This window comes from Sceloporus occidentalis, unplaced genomic scaffold, assembly GCF_023333645.1.
Source record: "Sceloporus occidentalis isolate IW3139 unplaced genomic scaffold, rSceOcc1.0.p SCAF_5, whole genome shotgun sequence".
In the NCBI taxonomy this organism is placed as follows: Eukaryota; Metazoa; Chordata; class Lepidosauria; order Squamata; family Phrynosomatidae; genus Sceloporus; species Sceloporus occidentalis.
The window spans coordinates 84,000,692-84,027,931 of record NW_028316985.1 but is presented as its reverse complement, the minus strand read 5'-3'; the positions used below and the strand labels follow the sequence as shown (position 1 = coordinate 84,027,931).

Below are 27,240 nucleotides of genomic sequence, written 5' to 3'. Positions count from 1 at the left end.
TAAAAGGCACAGTTTGCACTCATGTTGTGATGGACCTTCCGGGTTACAACCTATAACTTTGTGCCTACAGCAATTTCAATAGGATCTAAATAAGTCACACATCTTCTTGAATAGATCCAGTATCTCCAGAAATGGGTGAAGTGGGATCATTACCCTCAGCTGTGAATCCAAATTCAACACAGAACAGTGGAGTACATCCAAACTACACATCTGAGTGTTCAGGAGGAGAGAAACCTAACCAGCACAAATTGACTCTTCATTTCCTGATTTGCCTTTTAACTGACTAGGAGCAGCTGTGTATGTATTTCATTGTGTTCTGCCTCATCTATCAATCATTATCCATATTATCTGTATTACACAGAGATGCCTTGGAGGTAGATGTAAAAGAAAGATAGAACTAGGTGTCAACAACATACTAACACCACCAACCCCCAAGGTGCCAGACACTTATTTCAGTGGTTTCATGGGTATGTAACAGCATGAGAGACAAGACAGCATTTTAAGGGACCCCACAGACTAATGCCACGAATAAAAGTGCTCCAGAATCATCTTGTAAACTCACCCCTCCAGGAAGCACTGGAGCCACTGTGAAAAAATGCCTACAAGTCCCATCTCAGAGAGACGGTCCAGAGGGCTATCACTGCTGATGGCAATGAAAAACATCAAGGGGTCCAGCAGAACCAACAGGGACATACTTCCCCTTTCCAGTTCCCAATGTAGACTGTCCATCAAGGTGACCAAAGCCATCTCTCATCTATTACAAGGTGTGAGACTAAGGCCTTACTGAAACAGATCTAGATATTCAGAAACTTGTGCAGCAGAAATACAACCACATAGTTCAGCACCTTGCCCAAGGATGGAATATTGGCCAGAAATAATCCAGTACAGTGGGATTCTAAGAGACAAAAATCTCACTATCTCCTAATTTAGATTAGTAGGGCAGAAACCCTGCTATATTACAAAAAGGTGTTCACTACTCTGCTATCCATTCAGCCAATTCCCTGTTTTTGTAAGCCAAGAAGTGCAAAATGTCCAGCATACTTGTTGTGGTTCTCATCTTTCCAAAAATCCTATCTCAGTCCTTGGAATATGCACAATGAAAATATACATAATGCATAAGCAGGGGACCAAAGTTGTGTTCACTGGGCCTGTAGCAATGACATAATCTAAGTCAGAACACAACTGGGAAATTGTATCCAAAAACAGTTGTTCAAAATGAAGCTGTCATCTCCATTTCTCATGGGAATACACTACGACCATCTCAACCAGTTGTCAAAACTTATTCTGGCATCATTTCCCACTCCAATTCTTGTCAAGAGATAGAACAATCTAGGATCATTAGCAACATCAGTATTGACCATTTCATAACTATGAATTTTATATGGTCCAGTTACTTTCAACCTAACCTACTTCACCAGGTTGCTGTGAAGATAAAATGGGGGACAGGGGCGGAGAAATATGTACAACACCTTGAACTTGTTGGAACACAAGTGGGATATAAATGTAATACAAATCAAGCAAGCAAGCTGCATGAATAACTCTCATAATTATCACAATTGTATATTATCTGCTCTAGTACTAGACAATCTAGTATATAGGTATTTTTATTTTTCCTTTCACCGACAAGCAAAAACTTTTCACTTTAAGCATTTAATATGTAATTTAATACGTAACTCACCCTGCTTATTGAGGTGTTTTGATTTTGTACATTTTTAATGGTTTTATATTTTTAACTTGTTATGTTAATGTGATGTTTTTAATTGTATTTTTAAAATTGTACTTTTTAAAAAGCATCTTTTCTGAGCGGCCTTGGTTCCTACTTAGGAGAAAGATGGCTAAATAACTAAATAAAATTGGTGGAGAAAGGGACTGAAAGAAAAATCACTTACCCAACTTCACAATGTAGTCCTAATAGTTGTGACATTCCATGGGATGTGGGTGCAGGAGAGGAAGAAGAACAATTATATCACAATTAAGAACAGACTTGCCAGTGGTTTGCATCTGAAAATAGCCTTACTGCCTTTTGGCCAGCTATTACTCAACTAGAAACCATGGCTAAGGGTGAACTCTATAGGCACTTGGCAAGTCCAGCTAAATAACATGCCAATATCTAATGTACTAAACTAGTCATCTGTTGGACCTTTCTTACCTGAGCCTTTAAAGAATCCTTTGATTTTTGTTCCCTCTCATCAGCCTTGAATTGAGTCATACGTATTAAGTTGGCTACTTCATCTCTGTAATGTTCCTGAGCCTTAAAAAGCTGGTCTTCTTCAGCAATGCACTGCTCAAGAAGTTGTCCTTCAGCATCTGTTGACGTTTTCTAGATTGGTAATAACAGGCAAAATACCAGGAAAAGGGGTGCATTCATAAAAATAACCATAGTGTGTAAGTACAACATCTAAACGTACAGCACATTGCTGAATTTCACATTTTATCAGCATATGAACTATGTTCCTATCGGATTAGAGAATGTCATTTGAACAGCCCTTTTTATGTAATTGTGCTTCACTGAAATGTATGAAAATATTTTAAAATAACAAGAAAGCATAAAAACTTGGGGTTGCTTTTGTATATTAGAAAGGAATGTTTTATCCAATGTGAGGAACTGGTAGGCTTCTTTTCCTGATGAGCAATGCATCATCACATTTGTGTCCATTGGCTATATAGCTCTTCCCCCAGCCCAGAAACTTGCTGCAGACTGAGCCAATGGCTTGTGGATTTGCACTTTTTTAATTGATGGGGGACTTTACTACACAAGCTTTTTTTCTTGCAAAAATTGCATTGAACCAAAGGTGAACTAGAGAAACAAAGGAAATGCAAAGCAGCAACTGAATAGACACAATGCCATGTGATAAGAACTGGCCAAATACAGGAATATCTTGCTTTAATTCCCGTTTACTGCCTTGTGTCATAGTCCTGAATGTGGCCTGACATTTGGATCTCCTGAGCCCTTGGTCCAACATCTAACCAGTGTTCAGTACTTTACCGGATCTCACTTTGTAATTGGTACAACATGTATAACTAGACTGGCCTCCACTATACATTGGGAAGATGAGGAGATTAGGCAAATTGGTCTCAGGAAAGAACCCACCATTCTTACCACTGTCACTTCTGCCCATTCGTCTCTTATAGCAACTGACCGAGGGTGAGATGAGGCAAGGAGAAGATGCTGCTCTAGCTTCACACTCTTGCCACCCCTTGCACAGTCAGAGAACAGGATAAATGGAGTGGCAGTGTGGAAGGAAAGGAGGAAGAAAACATGAAGGCTGTGGGAGTTGAACCCACAAATCGGTGTGGGCCTTAGCAGGTAACAAATCTAGCAGGAGTTAGCAAATTAGCAAATTCCCAGGGTCAGAAGGCTACATTGACACCCCACACACACACACACATCCACCATGACTATATATAGGAGTCTCTTGATGATCACATGCTTGCTTTCTCTCAAATCAACCTGCTTAACTATTTGAAGGATGAACTATCACTTGTAATATATTAATATAATATATTAACAAATCAGAGTGATGATGTATAGCTTTTTAACAATAAACAAACTCGTAAAACTCATAAATATATTAAAAGGTTGTGTAAAAATGTACCATTGAGTTTCCCAAGATTTCATTTTTAAAAAAAACTAATCTACAGTATTACATTTCTCTGTATATTAAGGGCTGGCTTTGGAGAGTGGTATTAAAACAAATGTTTGACAAATTTTATTTTTATGTTGCAGAATGAAAACTACATTACACAAATATCAAGAGAAAAAAGTAACCATTCACCTCCTGGGCCAGATTTCTTTTAACAATTTCCACTTCTTTTTGGAGCTCCTTTCGCCTTTCTAATAGTGATCTATCATCTTTAGGAATAGAATCGACCTACAAAAGGGAAACTAAAAACTGTTAACAATGGCAAAGAAAGGAATTACAGCATTTTAATGTGGGCAGTAATTTAAAGTGCATTTCTCAAATGTCAGATGAATTTTAAAAATCAAAATCAAGCAATTTGGTACAATTTCCCACTTCATAAACAAGGAGAAGGACAAGCTCCTGCGAAGTGTACAACGAATAAGAATAAGCACAGAAGGTATGAGGAACAATATGAAAACTAAGCAGAGCAAACATGCAGAAATTGTAGAAATTTCTAAAAAGTCCAAAGCCTGAGCTCTGCCTGCCAGCGACGTCTCATTGCTGTACAGCAGCATCATGGTGGCCCCCGTATGGATGGGAGGCTGCCATACTGCCAGCATTCATACGTATTAGGGTTTGGGAGCATGAGGTTGCTGTGTGCTCCCGAACCCTAAAATCACCGCCACACCACAAAGCACCTGTGTGTACTGGACCAAAGTTTGGCTACTAGACCTGCAAAACAGCAAAATCAGCACTCAGCAAATGCAAATGAGAAACCACCTAGGGACAGGGGCTTTCCCAGCAGACAATGATCGCCAGTTAGTAGACACTAATCCTCTTTTGCATATCCTCCTATCCTGATGCCCTGCCATCAACAACAGAACAATACACAGATTAACATGGGAATCATTCCTCCCTACCCAGGTTCACAGAGAGAGAGAGAGAGAGAGAGAGAGAGAGAGAGAGAGAGTCCACTCTCTTCTAGGTCAACATTCTCTGAAGATGCTAGCCACAGATGCTGGTGAAACATCAGGAATAAACTCTTCTAGAACATGGCCACATATGGATGCCGGCCATGAAAGCCTTCGACTTCACAAATCTGGATCCAAATGGTTTTAGGATTAACATCAGTGTTTAAAAGTGTTCTAGGCACTCCTGACTGTTATTTATATAGTCAGTGTTGAGTCCAATAGAATTATTAAACTATTGACTCAGTCTTTGAGAAGCAGTGTAACTGCATTCAATACCAGTTGAAATTTTCTATCCAGAGTAGCAAATTTCTTTACCCTAAATATTTCTGTCTTCTTTACCCTAAATACTTCTGCCCAGACTATGGTTCAGTTTGCCCACTCCCATTCATATCTGAACTGCCTCCAAACATCTGTTAAGGAGTTCCACAGCTTCTGTGGAATTAGAAAACAGAGGTCAGGTTTGCATGTCATCCATATACTGTTGACACTGCACCCAAACTTTCAAATAACTTTCCCTTTTTGCTTGTTGTGATCCCAAACTAGAAAATATGAAGATCTCTTTGAAAGTGTTTAGAAATTTTTCAACAAGAAGCAAAAAGTATCAAAACAGTTTCCATACTCCTTTGTTCACACACCACTACGGATATTCCTTTGCCACTTTTAATGTCCTTTGGCTACAAAATAAATGTTGGCATTGTTGCTTGATGATGGATTAACTAGTTATTGAGCTAGATGATGCATTAAAGAGAAGGACTGAACTGCACAGTAAGCAGTTTCACAAGGGATTTCCATGTTCAGCATTATAATTGGTTTAAAGGCATATGACATAAGAAGGAAGTATTTCTGTCGCTTTCGGCATTCACAGAACTGGCTTTCGGCCAGTTCTGCAAATGCTTATTCATACACTTCCTGCCTACATGATGTCAAACCATAAGCTTCCACGGAAAAACTGTAGTCTCAGAACAAAAAGTGAAGGACACTACCTCAGAGCTCACCAAGTTCCTGGTCCCTCTCTCCTCAGATCATACTAAGCTAGAGGAAACCTATTCCTCTCTATGTGAAATTCAGCATTTACATACAGTTTCCATAATCTCATTTATTCCTGTCCTAGCTTGTTGCCCAGAGTTTTCCTGCTGCTGCTGTTTGTTATGATTAAACCCACATTTTTTGGAATCTAAACACTTTTGTTATTGGGCTTTCCTCTCACTACTCCTCTGTTCTCTTGCTTCCCCCCTCATTTTGTCCCCTCTTCATTATTCTTTTTATTTATATAGTTAAATTTTGTTGAACTCTCATTCACATTTGTGGTGCCTTTCCTTTCTGAAGCATGAGGCTACATTAAGAAGTTGTGAGGAAAGCTAGAGGAAAGAGAAAAAGATAGTAAGGGGCTGGGAAAACATTCAGTGTGGTATTGGAAAAAATGGGAAAATGTAACCAACAGTTAAGAAAAACACATGTATTTATACAAACCTCTAACTGAATTCTCTCATAATGTGCTTGAACTTGGGACAAACTCTCCTGGGCTATTTTCAACTGCATCTCCATCTTCTTCAAATTTCTCATGTCTCGTTCTTTCTCCCTTTGCATGCGACTCAAAATATCGTGCAGTTTTTGCTTTGTTGTAGCACAGTTGCGGAAACCCATTTCTAAAAGACCCCTAAGAACATGTACAAAAATCTATCAGGGTTTTTTAAAAGGCAAGACAATACAGAGCAGGACAGAACAGAAGTCCATGGGAAAGGTTAGCTATACAGAAATACAATCAATTCATTTCTGTTGTTTTTAAATGATGAGATTTGTTTCATTATTTTATCGTATAGTATTTAACCTTGTGAGCATATCTTGATATCAGAGCATGGGAAATAAATAATAGAGAGAGATGGAGAGGGGTGGGGAAAGGGACAGCCAGAAACACAAGGTAAAAATCACTGCCAGACAACCATCAAATATGGTAATGACAATGAAAGATTATCCATAATTTTGAATCCCATTTTTGGACAAAAGCGGGATATAGATCCAAAAAATAAATAAGTAATTTCAAGAACAGTATTTTCTACTTTACAAAAGTAATTGCATGTTGCTGCAAAAACAAAAATAATCCTATGATACCAAGACCACTTCATATGGTACAAATGTCTGCGGCCATTGTCATGGTTTTCCAGTCATGTCACATGGTTTTATTTTTATTGGCTGTGTTGAGAACTCACCAGAGATTCTTCAGTGATAAGATCAGTCATGGCAAATACTGTATATAGGCCTGTTACAGACAGCCAAAATAAAGCTGCTTCGAGACAGTGGAGGTATGGTGTTTCAATGATGCATGCGTCCTAAGAGTCCAGAAGTCGCACCAAAGCCATGCTCCAGCCCTAAGGACTGGAGCGTGGCTTTGGTGTGGCATCTGGACTCATAGGACGCATGCATCATTGAAACACCATACCTCCACTGTAACTCAAAGCAGCTTTATTTTGGCTGTCTGTAACAGGCCATACTCATGTATAAGTCTAGAAATTTTAGTAAAAAAAATTGACCCCAAAAATGTGAGTCAATTTATCCATGGGTCCATGTAAGTACCATACTCTAAATCTTACCAAAAAAGAAAAAAAAGTAACCAGCCTCTGGTGAAAGGCAAGAGCTTAATTTGTCCTGGAAGCACTGATTCCCTTTATTCATCCATCCAACCTTTAGTGTGACACAAACAGCGATGTCTGCTTGAATTTTGTAAGTTCTTTGGCACTGTTTCCCTTTGCTTCATTTTTTACATCCTTTGTTACATGCCCCTAAATTTTACCCTCAACTTATCCACGGGTCATATCAAAAGCCATAATTTTGGCCCCAAAATCTGTCCTCGACTTATACATGAAGTCAAAATATAGTTGAGTATATACGGGTAAATTACTTGAAAGGCAAGTTGCTCATCACTGTCCATTTTTCCCTGTACTGATTAGTAACTGCACCACTACATCAAGTGCACTGTGGAGTACATTCCCAGTTCTCTGGACATTAGACAATGACCCAACCAGCCTGGTCTCTGCTTGTATAAGAAAAAAAGTGTTTCCTGAAGGAAGTCTGAAAATAACAGGGTCCAAACCCAATGTATAAATCAATAGATTCATCTCATCCATATTTATTATCTTCTGACTCACTGGGCTACTTTGTTCATCTGAAAAACCGATGTCTTGAGAACCTTTGGAAGAACCCCAAGCTTCTCTGGAACCATATGAAAACAAATAGTTATCTATAGCAACAAGCTGGACAATAAACTGTCTTGGTTTCTTGTGTGTTTTCCAACATAATTCAAAGTACTGGCTATGATACTTTTTAAAGTCCTGTTCAGAATTGGAAGATTTCTCCATATGAACACACCCTTATCTTAATGAGCATTAACAGCAGTCACAGAGCCCCGTTTGGCTCTTTCAATCTATGTTTGTAAAAAGGAGAGGGCTTTTGCACAATCTCACTTCAAATCTGGACTTCTCTGCCTCAGGGGACCTACATTTCCACCTCCTAGTTGCTGAACCATTGCAGTGCCAGGATATTTCTGTTTAGGGAGGTTGTTGGGACTTTAAAAGGCTCCACTATATTGCCTGGACTTTTTATAATTCATAGTTGTGGTAGAGGAAATCACTCCTAAAGACGTCTATGACATTTTTGTAATGCTATTTTCAATTGTTCTTATTAGGTGTTTTGTTTTATTGTATGGTTCTCATATTTGTTTTTGAATGTATTAGAAAAGGCAAGCCAGAGATATTTACATGCATAAATAAGAATAATCTCTCCTCCATAACTGAATATTGTAGGGTGGCTATTTTTCCACATCACTTCTAGACTCCATGGGTTATTGCAATAAGCTCTGTGTGGGTTGACTGTGAAAAGCATCATGACGCTTCCACCGGCTCAGAGTACAGAATACCAGAATGAAAGGTTTAAAGCAGCATTTAATTTTATTCGCTCATACACATTTTTATATCTAGTTTCCAATTATGATTTGTTTATATATTGCTAATATTTTATGCTGGTTTGAGCTTTCTCATAGAATAGAAGCATGTAAATATTTTAGTAATATAAATAAATAAGTTGTATAAATGGAAAACTTACCTTTCCGCTATGGCAACTCCTTCATTCTCTTTGTTCATTTCATGCATTTTTGTAAGAGCGAAGTATTCTCGCTCTTTGCTCTCCAGCAAAGCCTTTTTCCCATCCACCTCTTTCATCACGTTTTCCTTTTCTTCGATTACCTCATTATTTTTAGCCTCTAATTTTTTAAGGACCTCATTGATTTCTTCCACTTCTTCCTGCAGTGTCACTTTCTTTTTTTCTGCCTCTCTGTGGACAATGGCAGATTGTGAGAAGAGTAAAAATGGATTTGTTTGCTTCCTGGGTGTGATTATTACCTTCTGTACATAAATTAAACATAGATAATGAGGAAATTGAAATAGTTAAAGATTTCCCATATCTTGGATCAAACCCTGATCAGATTGGAGACTGTAGTCAAGAATTCAGAAAACTAGGAATGGGAAGGGAAACTATGAAAGAACTAGACAGGATCTTAAAGTGTAAAGATATACAACTAACAACTAAAAGCAAAATCATCTAACCCATGGTAGTTACCCAAAGAAAGGTGGGGGACTTGGAGGAGCCTTGTATGGCGAGTGTTTGCCTGTCTTCCTTCTCCATCCATCCTTCTCCTTGGGAGAAAGCTGAGCTGAAGAGGAGCCTTGCAAGTCAATGTTTGCCAATTTCTCATCAGGAGAAATTGGGGGCGGTGGAGGAACCTTGCAGGGCATGCATTTTCCTGTCCTCCTACTCCTCTCTCAGGCCTTCTGCTCAGGAGAAAGCTGGGCAGCAGAGAACCCTTGATGTTGTTCCACATTCTCATGGGCCACCTCAAATCCTTTGGCAGGCCACATTTCATGCAGGCCCGATATAGGTAATAACTGAGGAAAATTCCAGGTTTGGGCACATTAAAAATTTCAAATTATTTAGAAAAATGCAGAGTGCTATCACACACACACAATAGCAATCCACATAGACACAGCATTCAGAGCTAACAGAAAAGGAAATATGGAAACTGGACAGCTGAGTTTGAGGGATATTTTTTAAAAGAGGGCGATATTTGCCTGTCCATAGGGCAGACCACAGAAAGCAGGAGTAACTCAGACTGAGGTCTGAGGGTGACACAGAACATATACAGAGTGTAGCCTGGGAAAACCGTATATGTAATGGGTGCGCAGAGGCTAGGTTTTTTTAAACTTGAAAACCAGCTTCTGGGGATGGGCTATCTTGTGGGGTAACAAAGGTTTGAGGATCATTCCCAGGAATTAACAATGGGATTCAGGACTGGTTAGTGCTTTAACCTTTAACGTTAGGGTGACAAAAACAACAATTGCTTTTGAAGGCAAAGTAGCCATCATTGAACAGTATGCACAGGTCACCAAGGATATACACCTAGCCTTCAGGACAACCCCAGGGTGACTGGACAGGGAGGTTGGCAGGAAGCACAGCAGGGGGTAGGCAGAGAGAACTGGCTTACTATTTCAGAGCAATAACTCATTTGTCTCTTGGTGCAAAAGGAAATACAGAGGACTTGAAAGAAGGATGGAGTATATCCATTCACCCTTGATTATATTATGAATGTTTAGCCTGGAAAAAAGAAGGTTAAGAGGTGATATGATAGCCCTGTTTAAATATTTGAAGGGATGTCATATTGAGGAGGGAGTAAGCTTGTTTTCTGCAGCTCCAGAGAACAGGACCTGGAGCAATGGATGCAAGCTTCAGGAAAAGAGATTCCACCTCAACATTATGAGGAACTTCCTGACAGTAAGGGCTGTTCAACAGTGGAACAAACTCCCTCGGAATGTAATGGAGTCTCCTTCATTAGAGTTCTTTAAACAGAGGCTGGATGGCCATCTGTCAGGGATGCTTTGATTGAGATTCCCTGCATGACAGGGGGTTGGACTGGATGGTCCTTGTAGTCTCTTCCAACTCTACAATTCTATGATTCTATGATATTATTACCTGGATCATCCACATACCCACGGACTTTTGTTCTTTTTCTCCTGGGAACCTTGCCTAGTGTTCCTAAAGGTAATCGCAACCTGTCAAGAACATGCTGGCTCCAGATATGAAATATGAAAATATGGGGGCCTCATATACAGCATGAGGTATGCAGGGTGTGCTAACATAGCACTGCCCACTACCATGTACAGATGTGAGAACTGGACAGTGAAGAAAGCTGACATAATGAAGATCAACTCATTTGAGATGTGGTGCTAGAGAAGGGTGCTGAGGATAACATGGATGGCCAAAAAGACAAACAAATGGGTCCTAGAACAGATCAAGCCTGAACTCTCCCTGGAAGGCAAGATGATGCAATTGAGGCTGTCGTACTTTGGCCACAGCATGAGAAAGCATGACTCATTAGAAAATACAATAATGCTGGGAAAGGTAGAGGGCAGTAGAAAGAGAGGAAGACTGCATGCCAGGTGGATAGACTCAATCAGGGGGGCCATAGGCCTGAACCTGCAGGACCTGAACAGAGTGGCAGAGAATAGGGAGTCTTGGAGATGTCTCTTTCACAGGATTGCCATGAGTCAACAACAATAACCCTTATACAAAGTCAGTGAAAATTAATTTAAAGGTTAAACTCAAATCCTTGTTTCAAAACCATTACATCAAAGAAGCAACCATCAATGAACCAGACTTCATTTCCTACCTTAGAAGGCTTTCCTCGAGTACCATACAGTTCCATGTCACTACTCAGTAATAACATACCTTTTCATTAATAAGTTTAGAAATAAAGCAGAATTGCAAATAAATAAAGCAGAACATATTCCAGAAAAAAAGTTTTAGCAGTCCTAGGCCCAGAACAAATGGCCCAGAAGGAGCAACCAGAGGCTGCTCCAGCTGGAACTGGGCCAGGACTGCAGCAACTGCACGGCCCACTCTCAAAGCATGCTGCCACCACAGGTTCCAAGCCAGGGATTTGATTTAATTCACTCCTTTTTTGCTCTGGTCTTTTGGACCAGAGGATGGCATCAGAAAGGCTTCTGGCCATTTGGGTGCATGTGTCGTTTGAACACCAGAAGTGTCCAGAAGCTGATTTGGCCCCTGTTCCAGGCCCCTGTTCTTTTCCCTTGATTCTAAGATGTAAAACTTTTACATCTTGATTCTAGAATCCCTTGATTCCAAGATGTAAAATTTTTATTCGTAACTCATAATTTGTACAACAGGAAAATACATAAGGTAGGATGGAGAGGTGGTAGAGAATATAAATATAGTCTAAATATTAAATAAAAGGACATAGTTCTTTCCCCCCAAGATGTTTAGTATGACCAGTAAACATTTCTGGAGTCTTGATAATTTGATTAGAACTTTGAGAGATGGAATAAAGGTGTGTGTGCATCTACAGTTACTGACATGACTGAGAGTTTCAGCAAGGACTGCAAAGAGGTTAAAATTTCAACTTGGTGAAATCAGTATTTTGAGACAAAAGCTGTAAAAATAATGGCCTAAATCCACAGTGCAAGTCAGTATCTGCTAGCATGTATGACAGGACCTTTTTCCCCATCTCATGAAGCCTTTGCCACTCCAAACCTGATATGCAGGGTTTCCCATCCCTCCATCAAGTTTTGAGGATACATGGGGACTGCACAGGATAGGGAAAAGGTTGCTTCCCAGTTCTGCTGACTGCAGCAGTTACATCAACAGAATAATTCTGCTGTATCCTATACACTGTTGTACAGTAACTTGAGTGTTTTGCACATTCTATGTGGGTCAAAGTGGTTGAAATTGCTTTTTAATAATTCTTCATGTTTTCTGAATGAGAAAATCAGGGGTGGAGCAAATCAGTCTCTGGCAGATGAGTAAGTGTGAAATGTTATTTTGTAGTGCAAAGACAGAGGGAAATAATTGATAATTAGAGCTAGATGAAGCTGGGTGCACAGCCTTGGGGACATGTACATATTGTTCAATGATGGCTACTTTGCCTCCAATGGATCTGCCAGTCTGATGCTTCAAATAATCCTCAAATTGTATCTTTCTAAATAAAGCAGTCAAGTTGTATTGTTTCTGCAGCAGTCTGCTTAAATATGTAGTATATTGAACAGAACGTGGGATCAGATCTCTACAAATTACTTTCCTTTACTGAGAGAACACCCATTTAATCATGCAGTAATTCTTCCTCTTAAACAGTTTTCTCTGTTGCATTATTCCTAATAGCAGAATGATGTCGCTCTTTTGGCATGATTTTAAATGTGTGCTGTGCTACATTACAGCACCACATAAATTTTAACACTGACCCACATGCTATAGATGTAGTGAAGGAGTTGACAACATATGTTTAGATGACTATACATGATGGGGCCATAAAGAATTTTTGTATGCCTCAAAAGCTCTGGCTGAAATCATCTGACTATTAGCTTTTATAGTAAGGGAAGGAAAAGTGCAGCCCTCCAGATGTTGTTGGACTGCAACTCCCATTGTTAGCATAGTTTACACCCCTCCTGCTGGATATGGGGTTTTGTAATTGATATCTAGTGTTGGGTATATTTTGTGAGATCACAATGACCTGTGGAAACTAAGAATTTAAACATGTATGGAGTCATGCTGAACTGAGGACATGGGGGAGACTAAAAAAAAGCTAAATGGGTTTGCTGATCACTCCATTACCCCCACAAAGGCTCTTTGCATTTCCTCTCACAATGGAGACAAAGGGAGCCCCATCACAATGCAGTCAGAGACTATACCTTCCATCCCACCTCATGTTGTACTCCTATTCACCTTTCCTGTCCAACCATCCAGAGATTGTCTCAAATTCAACCAAATTTTTATCACCCCAGAGTTAAAGACATCAGCTGTTCCAGACCACTTTTGTCAATTCCATGGGGAAACCATCAAACCATCTGCTACACCGTATGGTAAAATAGAGTACTCCTCGAGGGTATGAAATAGGATATAAGTATCTGCTGCAGCATTAACTGTATTTGTGCACAAAGGGTCCCACTCACTGTCTCTGTGTAGCCTTCAGATGCTGTCTGAGCCACTCTTCATTTTCCTTGGACCCCTCTTCAGGACTGGTAATTATCGCCCTCTAATTCCCAATTCCTTTCTATTCAACTTTCCACACCTTTCTTTCTGATAAGCTTGTATGGTTCTTAAGGATGCAATGGTTTTGTATGTTTGCGTGCACCCTTGAATATTTCTAAATAAAACCCTTTGAAGGTAACCTCCTCTTGCAGGCTTCCTTCTGAGCTGTAATTTCCCCCATGATTGCAAGGAGACATTGACAGTGCTAGTGGGGATTACACTACACCACCACCACCTTTTAGGATGACATGATCATACGTCAAGATTGTTATTCTGACAAGAGCTGGCTGAAATTACAGGCAACAAAAGCCACAGAATCACATACTCCCTAGTCTTGCCTTATGCCTTAAAATAAATGCTTGACATTTTAATGGCATCAAATGTCAAATATCTAACAAGAGGAAGCAAAAAAATAAGCTAATCATGTTTCTGGAGAAATATAAGAATTTTAAAGGGTTTTATTTAGCTTTTAAATAATATTTTGAATCTGTCCATCATTTGGCAGAACAGATGAACATGTAATAACAGCACTGGAGAAAGCCTACCAGCACCCCTACACATAAACTAGAAAATGTGTTTCCAAATGCTTTGGAAGCAGTAATCCAGCACCCAATTATAAGTGTCTAAGAGAAGCATTCACATAATATTTTACATCATGAATGTGATGGAATAGAAGATGTTTACCTGCTTTGTTTCTACAGAAACACAGACTTCTGTGGTAAGCAGAGGCTCTAATCTCTTGGTTTCCCTAGTAGTAATAGACCAATTCTAAGGCCTACTATAATAGACAAACCAGGAAAGCCATCCCTTAAGCAACCAATATCATATGTCAAGATATTATGCCAATCATGTAGAGATAGCACACCAACAGACAAACCCACACAAAAATGTAGAACACAAGTCTGACTGGCTTAAATTCAGCTGCTGCATTCAAGTAGAAGGAAGCTGGCTTTAAGAATGTTGTTGTTCTTATTAACTGAGTCTGTATTGTAATAGGAATACTCATCATATGCATCTAAAAACGTACTGCGTTCTCCGCTGTATTTTCTCCATATCCTTTCCAAGTTGAATAGGAATGGCTTGATGACGGACTAGCTCATCCTAAGAATAAAAATATAATTGTTGGTCTACATGGATTTCAGTTTTATGAAATGTCACAGATCTATCATTGAAGTTGTGTCACTATGTAATGAATGAAGTACAAGGAGAATATAGATTAAGAATATACAGCATACACTAATGGTACTCCTTTAGTGCATCTGAATAAATAGTCTACTCCAGAAAAACTATCCTAACACAAATGGATCATTCTTAAAGGCACTACATAATTTTTATGTTCCCTACTTACAGATTAAAAACCTGGCCATTAAACTATGGAAAACTATCTTTTAAATAAGGGAAATTGTATTTTAAACAAGCATAATGTACATGGAGACAAAATTATACAGAATTATGTATTCAGTCTTGTTTTACTTTTGTTTCCTCTTGCTTCCGAAGAATTTCCTCAAGTTCTTTCTGATCCTTTGTGAGATGTTTTTGCCTCACTATCAGATCTTCTTTGAGTGCTCTAATTTCTTGCCTCCTATGTGTGGTTTCTTTACGAAGCTCTTCACAGCTTTCTTTCAGGAGCTTAATTTTCTTCTCATACTCCTTTAAAAAAATCCATTTATTGTACAGATGAAAATATGAACTGTATCTGATTACATGATCATCTGGAAAGTATGATAAAGATTATTTCATAAACATACATGTTATTTGTACTTCAGCACTTCTGGTTGGTTGGCTCCTTAATACAAAATCTATTCTCATAGTATGTATATTTGTTTCAAGCAATCACTTGCCAGGAACATTAATAAAAGGAGAAGAACAAAATGAATGGTATTAGCACGTTTCCACTGATGAGTTTCTAATTTGATATAACATAAGACAATGCAAGCTCTAGTCCTCCAAACTTTTCTAGACTCCAGCTTCCATCAGTCCCAGACATCATCACCAATAATCAGGGCCTTACCTGAGATATCTGGTTGCCTGAGAGGGAGTAAAAAACAGTGCCTCCTTCCATTACATATTCAGAACTGATCAGACTAGCAGTTAAACCAACAATGATCACAAGACAGCTTCCTCCACTAACAGTATCAGGTTGCTTATGAAACACAGGCCAGGATGTGTGATATATAAAACTTGGGACTCCAACCCAGCATCTCAGTTTTGCTCCTCTCATACCTACTGCCTGAGGGAGCTTACTCACTTTGCTTAAAGGTGAGGCAAGCCCTATTGGAAATCAGGGATGAACAAACCTGGTGTTTAAAAGCATTTGAAATTCTGCAGGTTACTCATGCGTCATGCAGGATAAGAGGGATATAGAAAGGGACTCCAGAGGCTCAGAACAATTGTGATGCCATTTTAAGAAGCCAGTTAACCTGCTACTTGCTATTTGTAATCTGCAAAGTGCAGTCATGTGCAAATCATGATTTCAACATGGTGCAAGAATGTTTCTTCTTGTTTCTTGTACCACCCAAGTGTCTCCAAGTTAGGTGTCTATGGTCATGTAAACATTTTACTTACAGAAGCTTTGGGGATTCTTTGGTACTCCTTTTCAATGAGCTGCTTGTCTTCAAGTAAACTAAAGGAAGACAATTAGGATAATAGTCAATTTGTCTCACAATGTCAGTAAGGTACTAATCATCATGTAATTGGAGGCAAACAAATTTTTGATACTTTAATAGGCACCTTTAAAAAAAGGAAAGGCAGAAATTAAATATCCATGCTCATAATGATCTGCAACCCACATTCTATCACATGGTGCTATAAGCACAAAACACAAGGATATGAAAGAAAAGCCAGGACTATGTAGACTGAAGGAGACATCATTCTCAATATACGAGGTCATTAAAGTTTTGCTTTCTTCCTTATGACAATGCCTGGGTGCAATCCTTTCTTTTTTTCTATAAACTGAAAAGGGAAACACTATGTACTAAAGGGAGATGTCCAGTTCTCAGCAATGGCGACAAAGATGCAGTATGGCTCAAAACAAATAGGCAGGAAACAGTGGCTTCTGGCCACTTTGGGGGTGTGGTGTGCAAATGACACATGCCACCAGAGCGGCTGGAAACCGCATAGAGAGTGCATGGAGCTGGGAAAAGCCGCCTCAAAAAGGAGCAGTAAAAAGCCATTCCTGTCAGAGTCCCATTCGAGACTGTGGTAGCAGCCCACTTTCAGAGCGGGCTATCTGGTTGCTGTGGTCCCATGCTGATCCAGGGCTGATTGGGGCTGGAGTGGCCCCTGGCCACTCCAAGCTGCCTGTCTGCTTCATCCCCTTATCTTCTTGGGACTTCACAGTCCTCAAATATTCCATGATTCAACAAGGGTATTTTGTCACTACAGTTGTGAGTTACTAGCTGGACTGCAAATTTTGAGCTGCCTTACCCTCCTAACATTTCTCAGTTTGAGAATGGACCTCTGTCGTTTCAATAAATGTTTCCTGTGTGCTTCTATGGTTACACAGGTAACTAAGGGTATCAACTCATAAAAACAGCTTCAGTATTATTATACTATGAACATAAGAAGTAGACAGTGATGACATCACTAAGACTGACAACATGTCTGCCCATGAGGGTCACTATTAATAAAATTCAGCATTCTGAATTTTAATTTAAAAATTAAAAAGCAATGTTGTCACTAACCAATTTCCAATACCTGTATTTATAATCAGAATATACTGTGAATGAACACACCTGTAAGTAATCATATGGCATATTCAGCAAAATAACCTTAGAAAAGGGATAGCAACTGGAGGCTACGAGGCCAAATCCTGTACGGATGGTGACATCTGTTTGTTCAATTGTCAAATACAATGGCAGTGTTGTGGAAGATTAACATCTATGGCAATGAAACTAAGCAAGACGTCAGTTGGTGAAGGTGGAGATTGGCATTTTGCCATCTGCCACCCCATCCCTATTTCCTTGTTAAAGTGTTACTCTACCTGAAAACAGCCACTAGGGATGCATCTTCACTGTAGAAATAATGAAGTCTGACACCACTTTAAGTGTTGTATCTCCAGCCTATGGGATCCTAGGATTTGTAGTTTTATAAGGTTTTTTGCTTTCTCTGCCATAGAACGCTGGTGCCTTAAAAAACTACAAATTCCAGGATTCTGCAGAATGGAGCCACTCTGAGAGCATTTTTAAAGAGGGAGTTATAAATATGTAAATACAACAACAATAACAACAACAACAACAATAACAATGACAGTTAAAGTGGTGTCAAACTGCATTATTTCTACAGTGCAGATGCACCCTAACTAGACTTAAGAGAAATACGTAGAGTCTGTGTGTGCTCCCTCTCTGCTTCCCAGCTTTTGTTATTTTACTTTAGTTGTTTAGTTATTTTACTTAAAAGATAATAAAACAGCAGATCATGCAGCTCCTGGTTATGTTTTGCTGTGGTTTCCTCACTGGACAGCATGGTATGGTGTCTTAAGTATTTACCCTTCAGCTACATATTCTAAAACACAGCCATGTTAATCTGTATGCAAAGTGATCTTGTAGCACCGTTGAGACTAACTTCAAGTTAATCTTGTAATCCTGTAGCACCTTTGAGACTAACTCCGAGTTAATCTCAAAGGTGCTGTAAGATCACTTAAAACTTTCCAGCTCCCCCCAGGAAGGCAAAGGTTCAGACTCCAGCCTGGGAAGATGCTTCCTGTAGCGTAGAATTTAGATATGAACTCAAATATTATTTACCTGTTCACTTTGTACTGAATTTCATATTCTCTCTCTTGAATGGCCTTATATTCATTAAAGTATCTCAGGTACTGCTGTCTCAGTCTTGACACCTCTGAGGTGGATCCCTCTGGAAACTGCTCAGCTTTTTCTAGTTCCTGTTCCTGCTTTTCTATTTCAACGGTGAAACCTTTAGCATCATGTAATAGTTTAATTTCTGATTCCTGCAAACTGGAATTTAAAAAATCATGTCAGAAACCACTCACAGATATATAGTAATATGCATGATGCATGAATGCATGTATGCACACATGTGCAGAGGACCCAAAACAGTAAAAGATTTAATTACAAATCATAATTACAATTTAATATATTTGTAACACCATATATATTATAAGTGACGTAAGCAAAGATGATAGATTCCTTCCTTGATTAGCTCAAAACAAGAGTGGGCAATTGCAGAGGGCACAAATAATCGTTCATCTTATGCTCTCCCTGAATGGATGGCACTCCCAACTAATTAACAAAGAAGCCACCCGAAATGAAACCAGAAAGTACTTCCTGATTTGCCCACTTCTGCACGATCTGCACGATTTGTTTTGGGAGGGTTTGTGGGAATGCTCCACTTGTGTTGTCTACTCCAGTAGCAGCTCAGGACCAATTTTGATTGATCCTCCTGCCCTTTGGAGGGTGAGGGAACAGGGGGCTGGGGGGAGGACACAAAATTCTCCAAGGCCATGTGTGCCCTATGGGCCACAGTTTGTCCACCCTTGGCATAGAATTAAAATTAAGCATATGGGATGATAGGAAATAGAAAAGAAAATAGAACTTTTAGTTATACAGTCGCCCCTCCATTTTCACTGCGGATCCATTCTGGACCCCCCCCCCCCCCGAAAACGGAAACTTGCTGATATTCAAGCCCCATTGGCTTGAATGGCAGTGCGCCCCCCATTTTATCCCCTGCCGTTTGCTGCCGGTGAATGTGGATATGAAGTCAGCGAAATTTCAAGGCACATGGATTTCAAGTCTGTGAAAACGGAGGAGCCACTGTATATTTAGAAGAATATTTACTTCTTTTTGCTCCCAAGAACACACAAAAAAAGAAAGCTCAAATGTTCAAATAATGTTTGCTTTGTAGTCTGCCTGGTATATATAATTTGTGAGACAAACAGCATTTTTATACTGAGAATGTTCAAATTTTAATAAATTTAAATATGGCTGCAGGAGAGCTTTGTTTGCTTATCTTGCTGCCTTTTAGTATGGTGGACTATTTAGTCTTGGTGCCAGTAATAAGACAAAAATTAGTGTTCTGGTGAAATCGTTTTTTACATTCTGGAAAAGTTAAGTAAATATACTGATTGCATTTCCATGTGAATTTCATAATCACTCAGAACTGTTTAATAGTACATTAAATGCAATTATCCTTTCCCAGAAGCATAAAATATCACAATAAAGAAATCGGAATGGTTTCAGAAATAGGGATATATAAATATTATCTTCCTAAGTTTGTCTAATAAATAACGTATAAATACTTTATATTCCATTCTCATTAACAACCATTAATCTATATCAATTTATTTTCCCCCCACGTTGTTCTCCCATATTTTAATTGGAACATATAGTTTAAAGATATATTTTGCTGACAACTATGAATTTAGTACAAACATTTAATCTCCATCTTTTAAGCAGCCTCGTGAAACAAGTATTCGTTTTACATATAAAGGGCCAAAACCTACCTTATTAGGGTCTCATGCAGGAAGATATACTTTGCTTTCAATTCAGCCACTCTGGTTCCAGGTATACCCCCAGCATAAAACAGCTACAAAATGACAAGAAACACAATTGTGAACATATTTATGCTTTGTACTTGGCAATACCCTGATGAACCACGTGGCTAAGGTGACATATTTTACAATTGTCAACATAAAGATTCCAGAGATACGGGAATACCAAGAAAAATCCTCAATATTTCCAAAGTTGAGCAAATGTTGCCTTTCATCATAAACAATGTTTCTGAATATCATGAACTCATACATTCTTTATAAATAACAAGTAATATTTTAACCAGAGAATCAAATTTTAACATTAAGAAATCCAAAATTAAAAGTTGTATACCATTTCCATTGTGATTATAAAGACTAACAAGAGAGCCTGTTCCCTTAGTTTTGAGGCTTTTATTAAGTATCATATGCTCTGTTTAGAACTGTGATACAAATCACCAAGAACGTACCCCACATCCCATAAAACAATCTGTCTTATCATTGTGTACTTATGCTGGTAAAAAAGAAGAAGCAATGCTAGGCTTCCTAAGTTTGTCTAATAAATAACGTATAAATACTCTCCCATGAATCAAGCCGGGATTACATCAGTAAAATAATACAGTACAAGTACAAATATGATAAATAAAACACTAATACTGAATACCAACATTCCTATTAGTTTTATAAAATTGCAAAGTCATTAGGTAACCAACAATCATAATCAGGAGTGGAGCATTTTATCATGATTTTTTATATAGAGTCCAGTGGATAAACCCACCAGAAGAGATCCGTCTTAAATGCCTTCTTAAAGGCCTCTAAGGTGGTAATAAGATGGATCTCCTCCTATAGGCTGTTCCAGAGTTTAGCAGCTGCAGTAGTGAACACCCTATGGGAAGTTGTCATTAGCCTAGTATTATAATATTCCAAGAGATGCTTCCCAGATGTTCTGAGTGTGCAGGGCAGATTGTATAGGGAGAGGCGCTCCTGCAAGTAACTTGGGCCCGAGCCATGTAGGGCTTTAAAGGTAATAACCAACACCTTGTACTGCGCCTGGAAGCCAATCTTGAACATATGTACATAGGAGGAGGATCATCTCTAGTGGACACAGGTAGATGTGTGTACCTTTATAAACAACTGCAGTAACTATTGGTAAGGAAAACAGTATTTGACATTTCAGTAAATAGGAAGAATTCTAAATGAAAGTTAGAATATAAGCAGTATTCTGGAATTTATCCTTGGGTTTTGAGGGTTTTGTATTTTGATTTTAAAATCTCAGAATTTAATAAATCTTAGCATATGTTTTTACATGTGCGGTTCAGAAAACATATATATCTTTTAAAATACATGACGGTTTTTTGTAGGTGTTCCACTGAATCTGCTTGCTGTAAGGATCTGTCAAATGAAGTAATATATTTAGAAAGGTTGCTGCTCATTAGAGTAAAAATACACATAACATATGTATAGCTTCTTTCAGGAAATCTTTGAGATGCATCTGCACATGGGGCAATCCAGCCTATAGTTATGGCACAAGGGGAAGAGACTGAGAGAACACCTGAATCTCCCCTGATTATTCTCCAGTGCAAATCATTATACTTCCCTTAGCTGCAAATAGGAAAGCATACAGTTATAGGTATGTGTATGTTTCTCTGTCTAGAGCTAATAGCAGGTTCAGCAATAATGGGAAGATAATTTTAACTAGGAAATTGGTACAGTGAAATATAATTATTCCTTTGCATCCCTGCCAAAGCCCTAATTAGCTCCTTACCTCCACAGTTGCTGTTAGCAACAGAAAAGAGATATTAGGAGACACAGTCCTAGACTGGTATGCATGACACTATAACATATAGAAACCTATAGGTACAATTCAGTCCCATATATAATATTGTACTATAAAGGTTCGAGTTAAAAGGCAGAAACCAACAGAGAGAGAACAATGTATTTAATTTAATAGAAAGGGGGAAAGTAATGATTTAAAAGTGCCTAGGCAAAAAGATACTTCTCCATTTGGTCTCAAAAGCAAACAAAGTTGATGCAAATTGTCATTCCAAAAAAGATACTTCTTCATTTAGTCTCAAAAAGCAAACAAAGTTGATGCGAATTGTCATTCCAAAGCTGGGGCCACCCCACAGAGCAGTGATGAGACTGTTATGACTGCAGTTTTTGTACAGAGCTGGAGTCACGTACACAATAAAGGAAAATAGGAAGATGATCAATTCCTGTTTCAGTATGAAATCGAGGATTGTGGCCTTTGCTCAGGAATGTATAGTTCTGCAATACACGCATTGCAACACTGCCCACTAGGGACATGCTGCCAGTGCAATATGGAGCCCCAAAGCTTGTTACATGCCATTTTCCAGAATGCATGCCATCGGATCAGGAGGACTGTGACTCAGTTGCGAATCTGACTCATTATGTTGTTTTCCTATTAGAACACTGGACCAAAGTGTGTCTTTTTTTTTTAACAAACATTTAGTACTGTAGTCATCACTTGAATGCAATAGAAATAGGGTTTGGTAGAAGTACTGATTAGGAAACTGGGCCACAATGACCCAAACAAGTTTTAGAATTGAAACTATATAGTGATGCAAGGTGAAAACAGGAACATTAGCAGAAATCTGCAAAAAGGCAACAGATATTAACCCATACCCTTCATTAGTTTGAACTCTTTTTCTTCACAAAGGCTCTAATGTCCAACTCTAGTATTTATTCATAACACAGAGAACCCTTAGGGAAGTGCTTCTATTAACAACAACAACAAAAAGGTGATACAGAGGGAACTGCAGTTCAAGCATAATTTCAAAAAGCAATATCAGAAATTATGCATATGACCTCCACAGACACAAACACAAGCAGACACACTCACAGTTCTCTGGAAGAGACTTTTGCATTTAAAGGCCGGCCTCACAGAGGCTGAGAACTTCTTACTCTTATACAGCCTTCTGTACATGTTGATGATGAGGATCCACATTTCCCTGGCAGTGTTCACCCAAGTTCTGGTTTAGTAGCTGGATTTTCTTTTAAAAAGAACAAATGATACCTCATTGAATGATCATCTGTGAACCCACAAATATGGGATTTTCCTGAGATTGTGCAGACCATTCAGAATCTGAACCTGTATCTCTTGGTGGGAGCTTAACCTCCATTCATGGCACATCAACATTTCTTCCTTCCTGGTTACCTTTTCATCTGCTGCTGTATTAGCAGTGTTTTGGAAGATCAAAAATGAAGTAAATTCCAAAATCCTTCCAGTGTGTATAATTCTGAAGTTTTTCTTTTGCCAAAAAAAATCTGGATGATGATAGACAGGGTATAATGGAGATAGGAAAGGTCCAACCATTTTGTACCTTATTTGTAGATGGCAAGAAATGATTAGATATTAGTAAATGAGGCAGTGCTACCTCTCCTTTGTCCACTGGGGAGTAAAATACTTTTGGAAAGCAAAAGTACCTTTTCTATAACTAGAAGTGAAATGCTCTAATTTAAGCTGCCATTTAGCAAATCAGCTGTTGACCAGTTGTATGGGTAAGGTTTGCATTGAAAACACACACACACAATTTGAAATATGTAAAATTCGTTATCAAAAGTATTCTTCCTAGGATAAAAAGCCACAGTTTATACCATTGTCTTATTTCTTCTATCATATAGAGCTTTGAAGTTGCCATGTCTAAGTTGATTAGTCTCTGACAATTATTTCAAATTTAATTACCAGTAAGTAATATAATACTCTACCCCAAAGCTTGATGCACATGGCACATCATTTCTCAAGTTTCTTTCACCTATCCAAAACATATTATGATGCTCGGTCACTGAAATACTGCTCTGCTGCTGCTATCACTTCTGAATGATTTGAAAAATTCCTTTCTTTCAAATTCTTTTTAAAGTTTGGAAACAGAAAATAGTCAAATGAAGCAATATCTGATGAGAAAAGTGTACAGTCTATGTACTTACTGCCCCCAAATTTTTCAAAACATCAATCATCTTGACAGGCCTGTGAGCAGGTTATTGTTCTGCCAAAATAGAACACCTTTCCACAGTTTCCCTCACCATTTTTCCTTCAATGCCTCCTTTAATAGGCATAGCAAGTCAGAGTAGTATTCTGCATTAAGCGCTTGGACCTTCTCAAGATAGTCAAGTCATCAAAATATCTTCCTTATCCCAGAAAACTCTGGCCAGGATCTTTTCTGCTGACTTTTGAATCTTGAATTTTTTTGGCCATAGAGAACCCAAGTGCTGCCACTGCAAGGATTGTTGTCTGGTCTGTGGATCATAGTGGTGTAACTATGTTTCACCAACACTGATGAGATGTTCCCAAAAAATTATCACTAAATTGTTCAAAAATGCTGCAAAATCAACTTGGAGCAATCCACTCAGCTTCATTTCTGGTTAGCATTCAAACATTTAGGCACCAACATGTCTGACTGCTTCTGCATAGCAAATTGCTCATTACTTAAAAACCCAATGCATCCCCAGGATATCTCTAGTGTCTCAGCAATTGTTTTAGCTGAGATTTGATAGTCCGCCAAAATTAGGTGATGAACACACTCAGCAGTTTCAGGAGTTGACACTGTTGAAGGCCTCCCAGACTTTGCTGTATCTTCAGTCTCAACATTTCCACAATGAAAGATAGCACATCACTTCTTCACAGTTGAGTATGCCTTGTCACTGGTAACTCAATGGTTGCTTCATATACTCATGAATTTCCTTTGGAGTTTTCTTCTGCAGGAACAGGAACTTCATGATGGCCTGCATTTCAGCACTTGAAAATTCAGCAGTTTTCATTGCCATGGTTCTATCGATGATCTGAAAAATTGAGGTCAAGGTGGTGCTTCAGTTCACAGTCCACCTGAGGGGCTCTGGCTTGTCAGTGAACATAATCAGGAGTCACCTGGCTGCTCTCTCCTTTTATTCCTATTCAGTCGACTACCGTGTCCATAGGGTGCTGGACGTATGGGCAAGGGAGTCACTCCCTTCTCCAGACGGCAGTCTCCCTGTATCTGAGGATGCCCTTCCTTGCCTTCTGCATTCGCTCTCAACAATTTGTGTGTCCCCTAATGAAACCTGATTATTCTGTGCTGCTTTCACTGTTGCATTCTTTGTGGCCACGCATATTAGTGAATTTCTTCCCAGGTTGAGGTTGGCCAGGTCTGGTCACTTCTTGAAGATGTCAGACCTTCAATTCAATCAGCAGGGCTTACTAATACATTTCAGATGCCCCAAGCTTGATCAACTGGGCAGAGATCAAACAATCTCCTTGGCCAAGATACCAGCTGGGCAGATCTGCTCTGTTCAAGTCTTGCTGGATACTTGCAATCATGGCCTAGTAATCTCAGTCCACTTTTTTTTTTTTTTTTTTTTTTTTTGCATGCTTCCAGTCTTTCCTTCACTCAGTACCAATTTTGGTTGATATTCAGGCATGCCATTGCAATAACTGACCTTCTTCCACATCAGTTCTCTATTCACTTTTTTCACATTGGTGCAGCTATGACTGCAGCAAATCAAGGTTTACCCCTACCTGCTATTCAGAGGGTAGGCCACTGGAAGCCACAAGCCTTTTAATTCTATGTGAGGCTGCATGCTGATAGACATCTGGCAGAATACTTCTGGGGAAAATGTTCAGGCTCCCCTGCCATTTAGTTCTTTGTGTCACTTCAGCAGGTACCCCCAAAGTGGTATGGATACTAGGACACAGCCTCGTTTTCTGGGCTGAATGAAAGTCAGCCTACTCTGCCAAAGGGAAAGGCCTTGGTATCTCACATACGATTAGTATATTTCACTTGGTTCACCAGGGAATGATGTGGGGTACTGAAACTGAAAGCAACACAACCACCCCTCCACATCATCCTGATTCACCTTGGGGAGAATAATCTAGTGAAGACACTTAGGCTGCAACTCATCTAAATGCTTGCTTCCATATGCTATCATCTTGTGAACTAAGATGTTACCAAGACAGGTCTGGCAAGGTGTGTGGTGTGAGGCTGCTTTAATACTGCCTGCTACCATGCCAGCAGAGACGTCACATGTAACCTGATTTGGATGGGTGGCACTTCAGTTTTCCACCCTGGGATTTGGGCAGAGTTAGCTAACCTGTACAGAGGCGACAGTGTACATCTTTCTCCTTCAGGACTTTTACTTGGAGCACATGGAATCATGCTTCCAAGGAATCAGGAGTGGAAAAGAGGTTGCTAAGCTGGGCTGGCCCCCTCCTGTAGCTGGTATGAAAGGGAAAAGTGGACATGAGGCATAAGCTAGAATGGGGAAAAGATAAGCACCCCTAGGAGAGTGAGTGGGTGGATGAGGGGTGTGACCTGCACTCTGGGCAGACGCAGTTGACCCCTACACTTGGCTGTTATGGCTAGTCAAACTGATTGGCTTAGGGAAAAACTAGCTAGCTATATGGATGTCTGCTAGGCAGGCATGGCTGGTAGCCTTGACTGACCATTTACTGATCATAGGACCATTGGGTCCCATGTCCTCTCAACCTGAATGGACCACATTTTATCACTTATGGATGATGTTAGCTCTATATATGATTGATTTATGATACTCATGATTTGCATTAAAATTATGGCCATACAGTATTCTTAACACAGAGCCAGCATGGCATAGTGGTTTGAGTGTGGGACTATAACTCTAGAGACCAAAGTTCGATTCCCAGCTTGTCCATGAAACCTGCTGGGTGACTTTGGGCAAGTCAAATATTCTCAGCTTTAGGGGAAGGCAATGGCAAATCCTCCTTAACAAATCCTGCCAAGAAAACCCCATAATAGGCTTGCCTTAGGGTCACCATAAGTCGGAAACGACTTGAAGGCACACAACACACACATTCTTAATGCATATTCATAACACACTGTCCGGCCCATTTGTTCCGGCACAAGTTACAATTTTAGGTATCCTAAACAACTCTGGACTTAATCCTAAACAGCACCCAGGGCCCAGTAAAAAATATGACTGAACTGATAAGAACCACTATGCTGTCACGTTTTAATCTGTATGTTAGTGAAACATTTCAAAAGAAGTCCAATAGTTACACGTGACTTCAAATGAGAAAACATATTTTTAAAAAAGGGAGTACTGAATCTGA

At 39.3% G+C, this 27,240-nt stretch overlaps 1 protein-coding gene across 4 annotated transcripts in view; it reads right to left on the bottom strand.

Moving 5' to 3' along the window:
- Nucleotides 1–27,240, bottom strand: part of CCDC146 (coiled-coil domain containing 146) — a 77,434-nt gene that overhangs the window by 17,810 nt on the left and 32,384 nt on the right. For all 4 annotated transcript variants that reach the window (XM_089524598.1, XM_089524601.1, XM_089524600.1 and 1 more), the window contains 9 exons: nucleotides 20,136–20,218; nucleotides 18,421–18,630; nucleotides 16,244–16,301; nucleotides 15,152–15,328; nucleotides 14,706–14,779; nucleotides 8,690–8,917; nucleotides 6,065–6,251; nucleotides 3,777–3,872; nucleotides 2,150–2,320 (listed from right to left, as the gene is read on the bottom strand). In XM_089524598.1, the coding sequence (XP_089380724.1) occupies nucleotides 2,150–2,320; nucleotides 3,777–3,872; nucleotides 6,065–6,251; nucleotides 8,690–8,917; nucleotides 14,706–14,779; nucleotides 15,152–15,328; nucleotides 16,244–16,301; nucleotides 18,421–18,630; nucleotides 20,136–20,218 (1,284 nt within the window). The remainder of the gene's footprint in view (nucleotides 1–2,149; nucleotides 2,321–3,776; nucleotides 3,873–6,064; nucleotides 6,252–8,689; nucleotides 8,918–14,705; nucleotides 14,780–15,151; nucleotides 15,329–16,243; nucleotides 16,302–18,420; nucleotides 18,631–20,135; nucleotides 20,219–27,240) is intronic.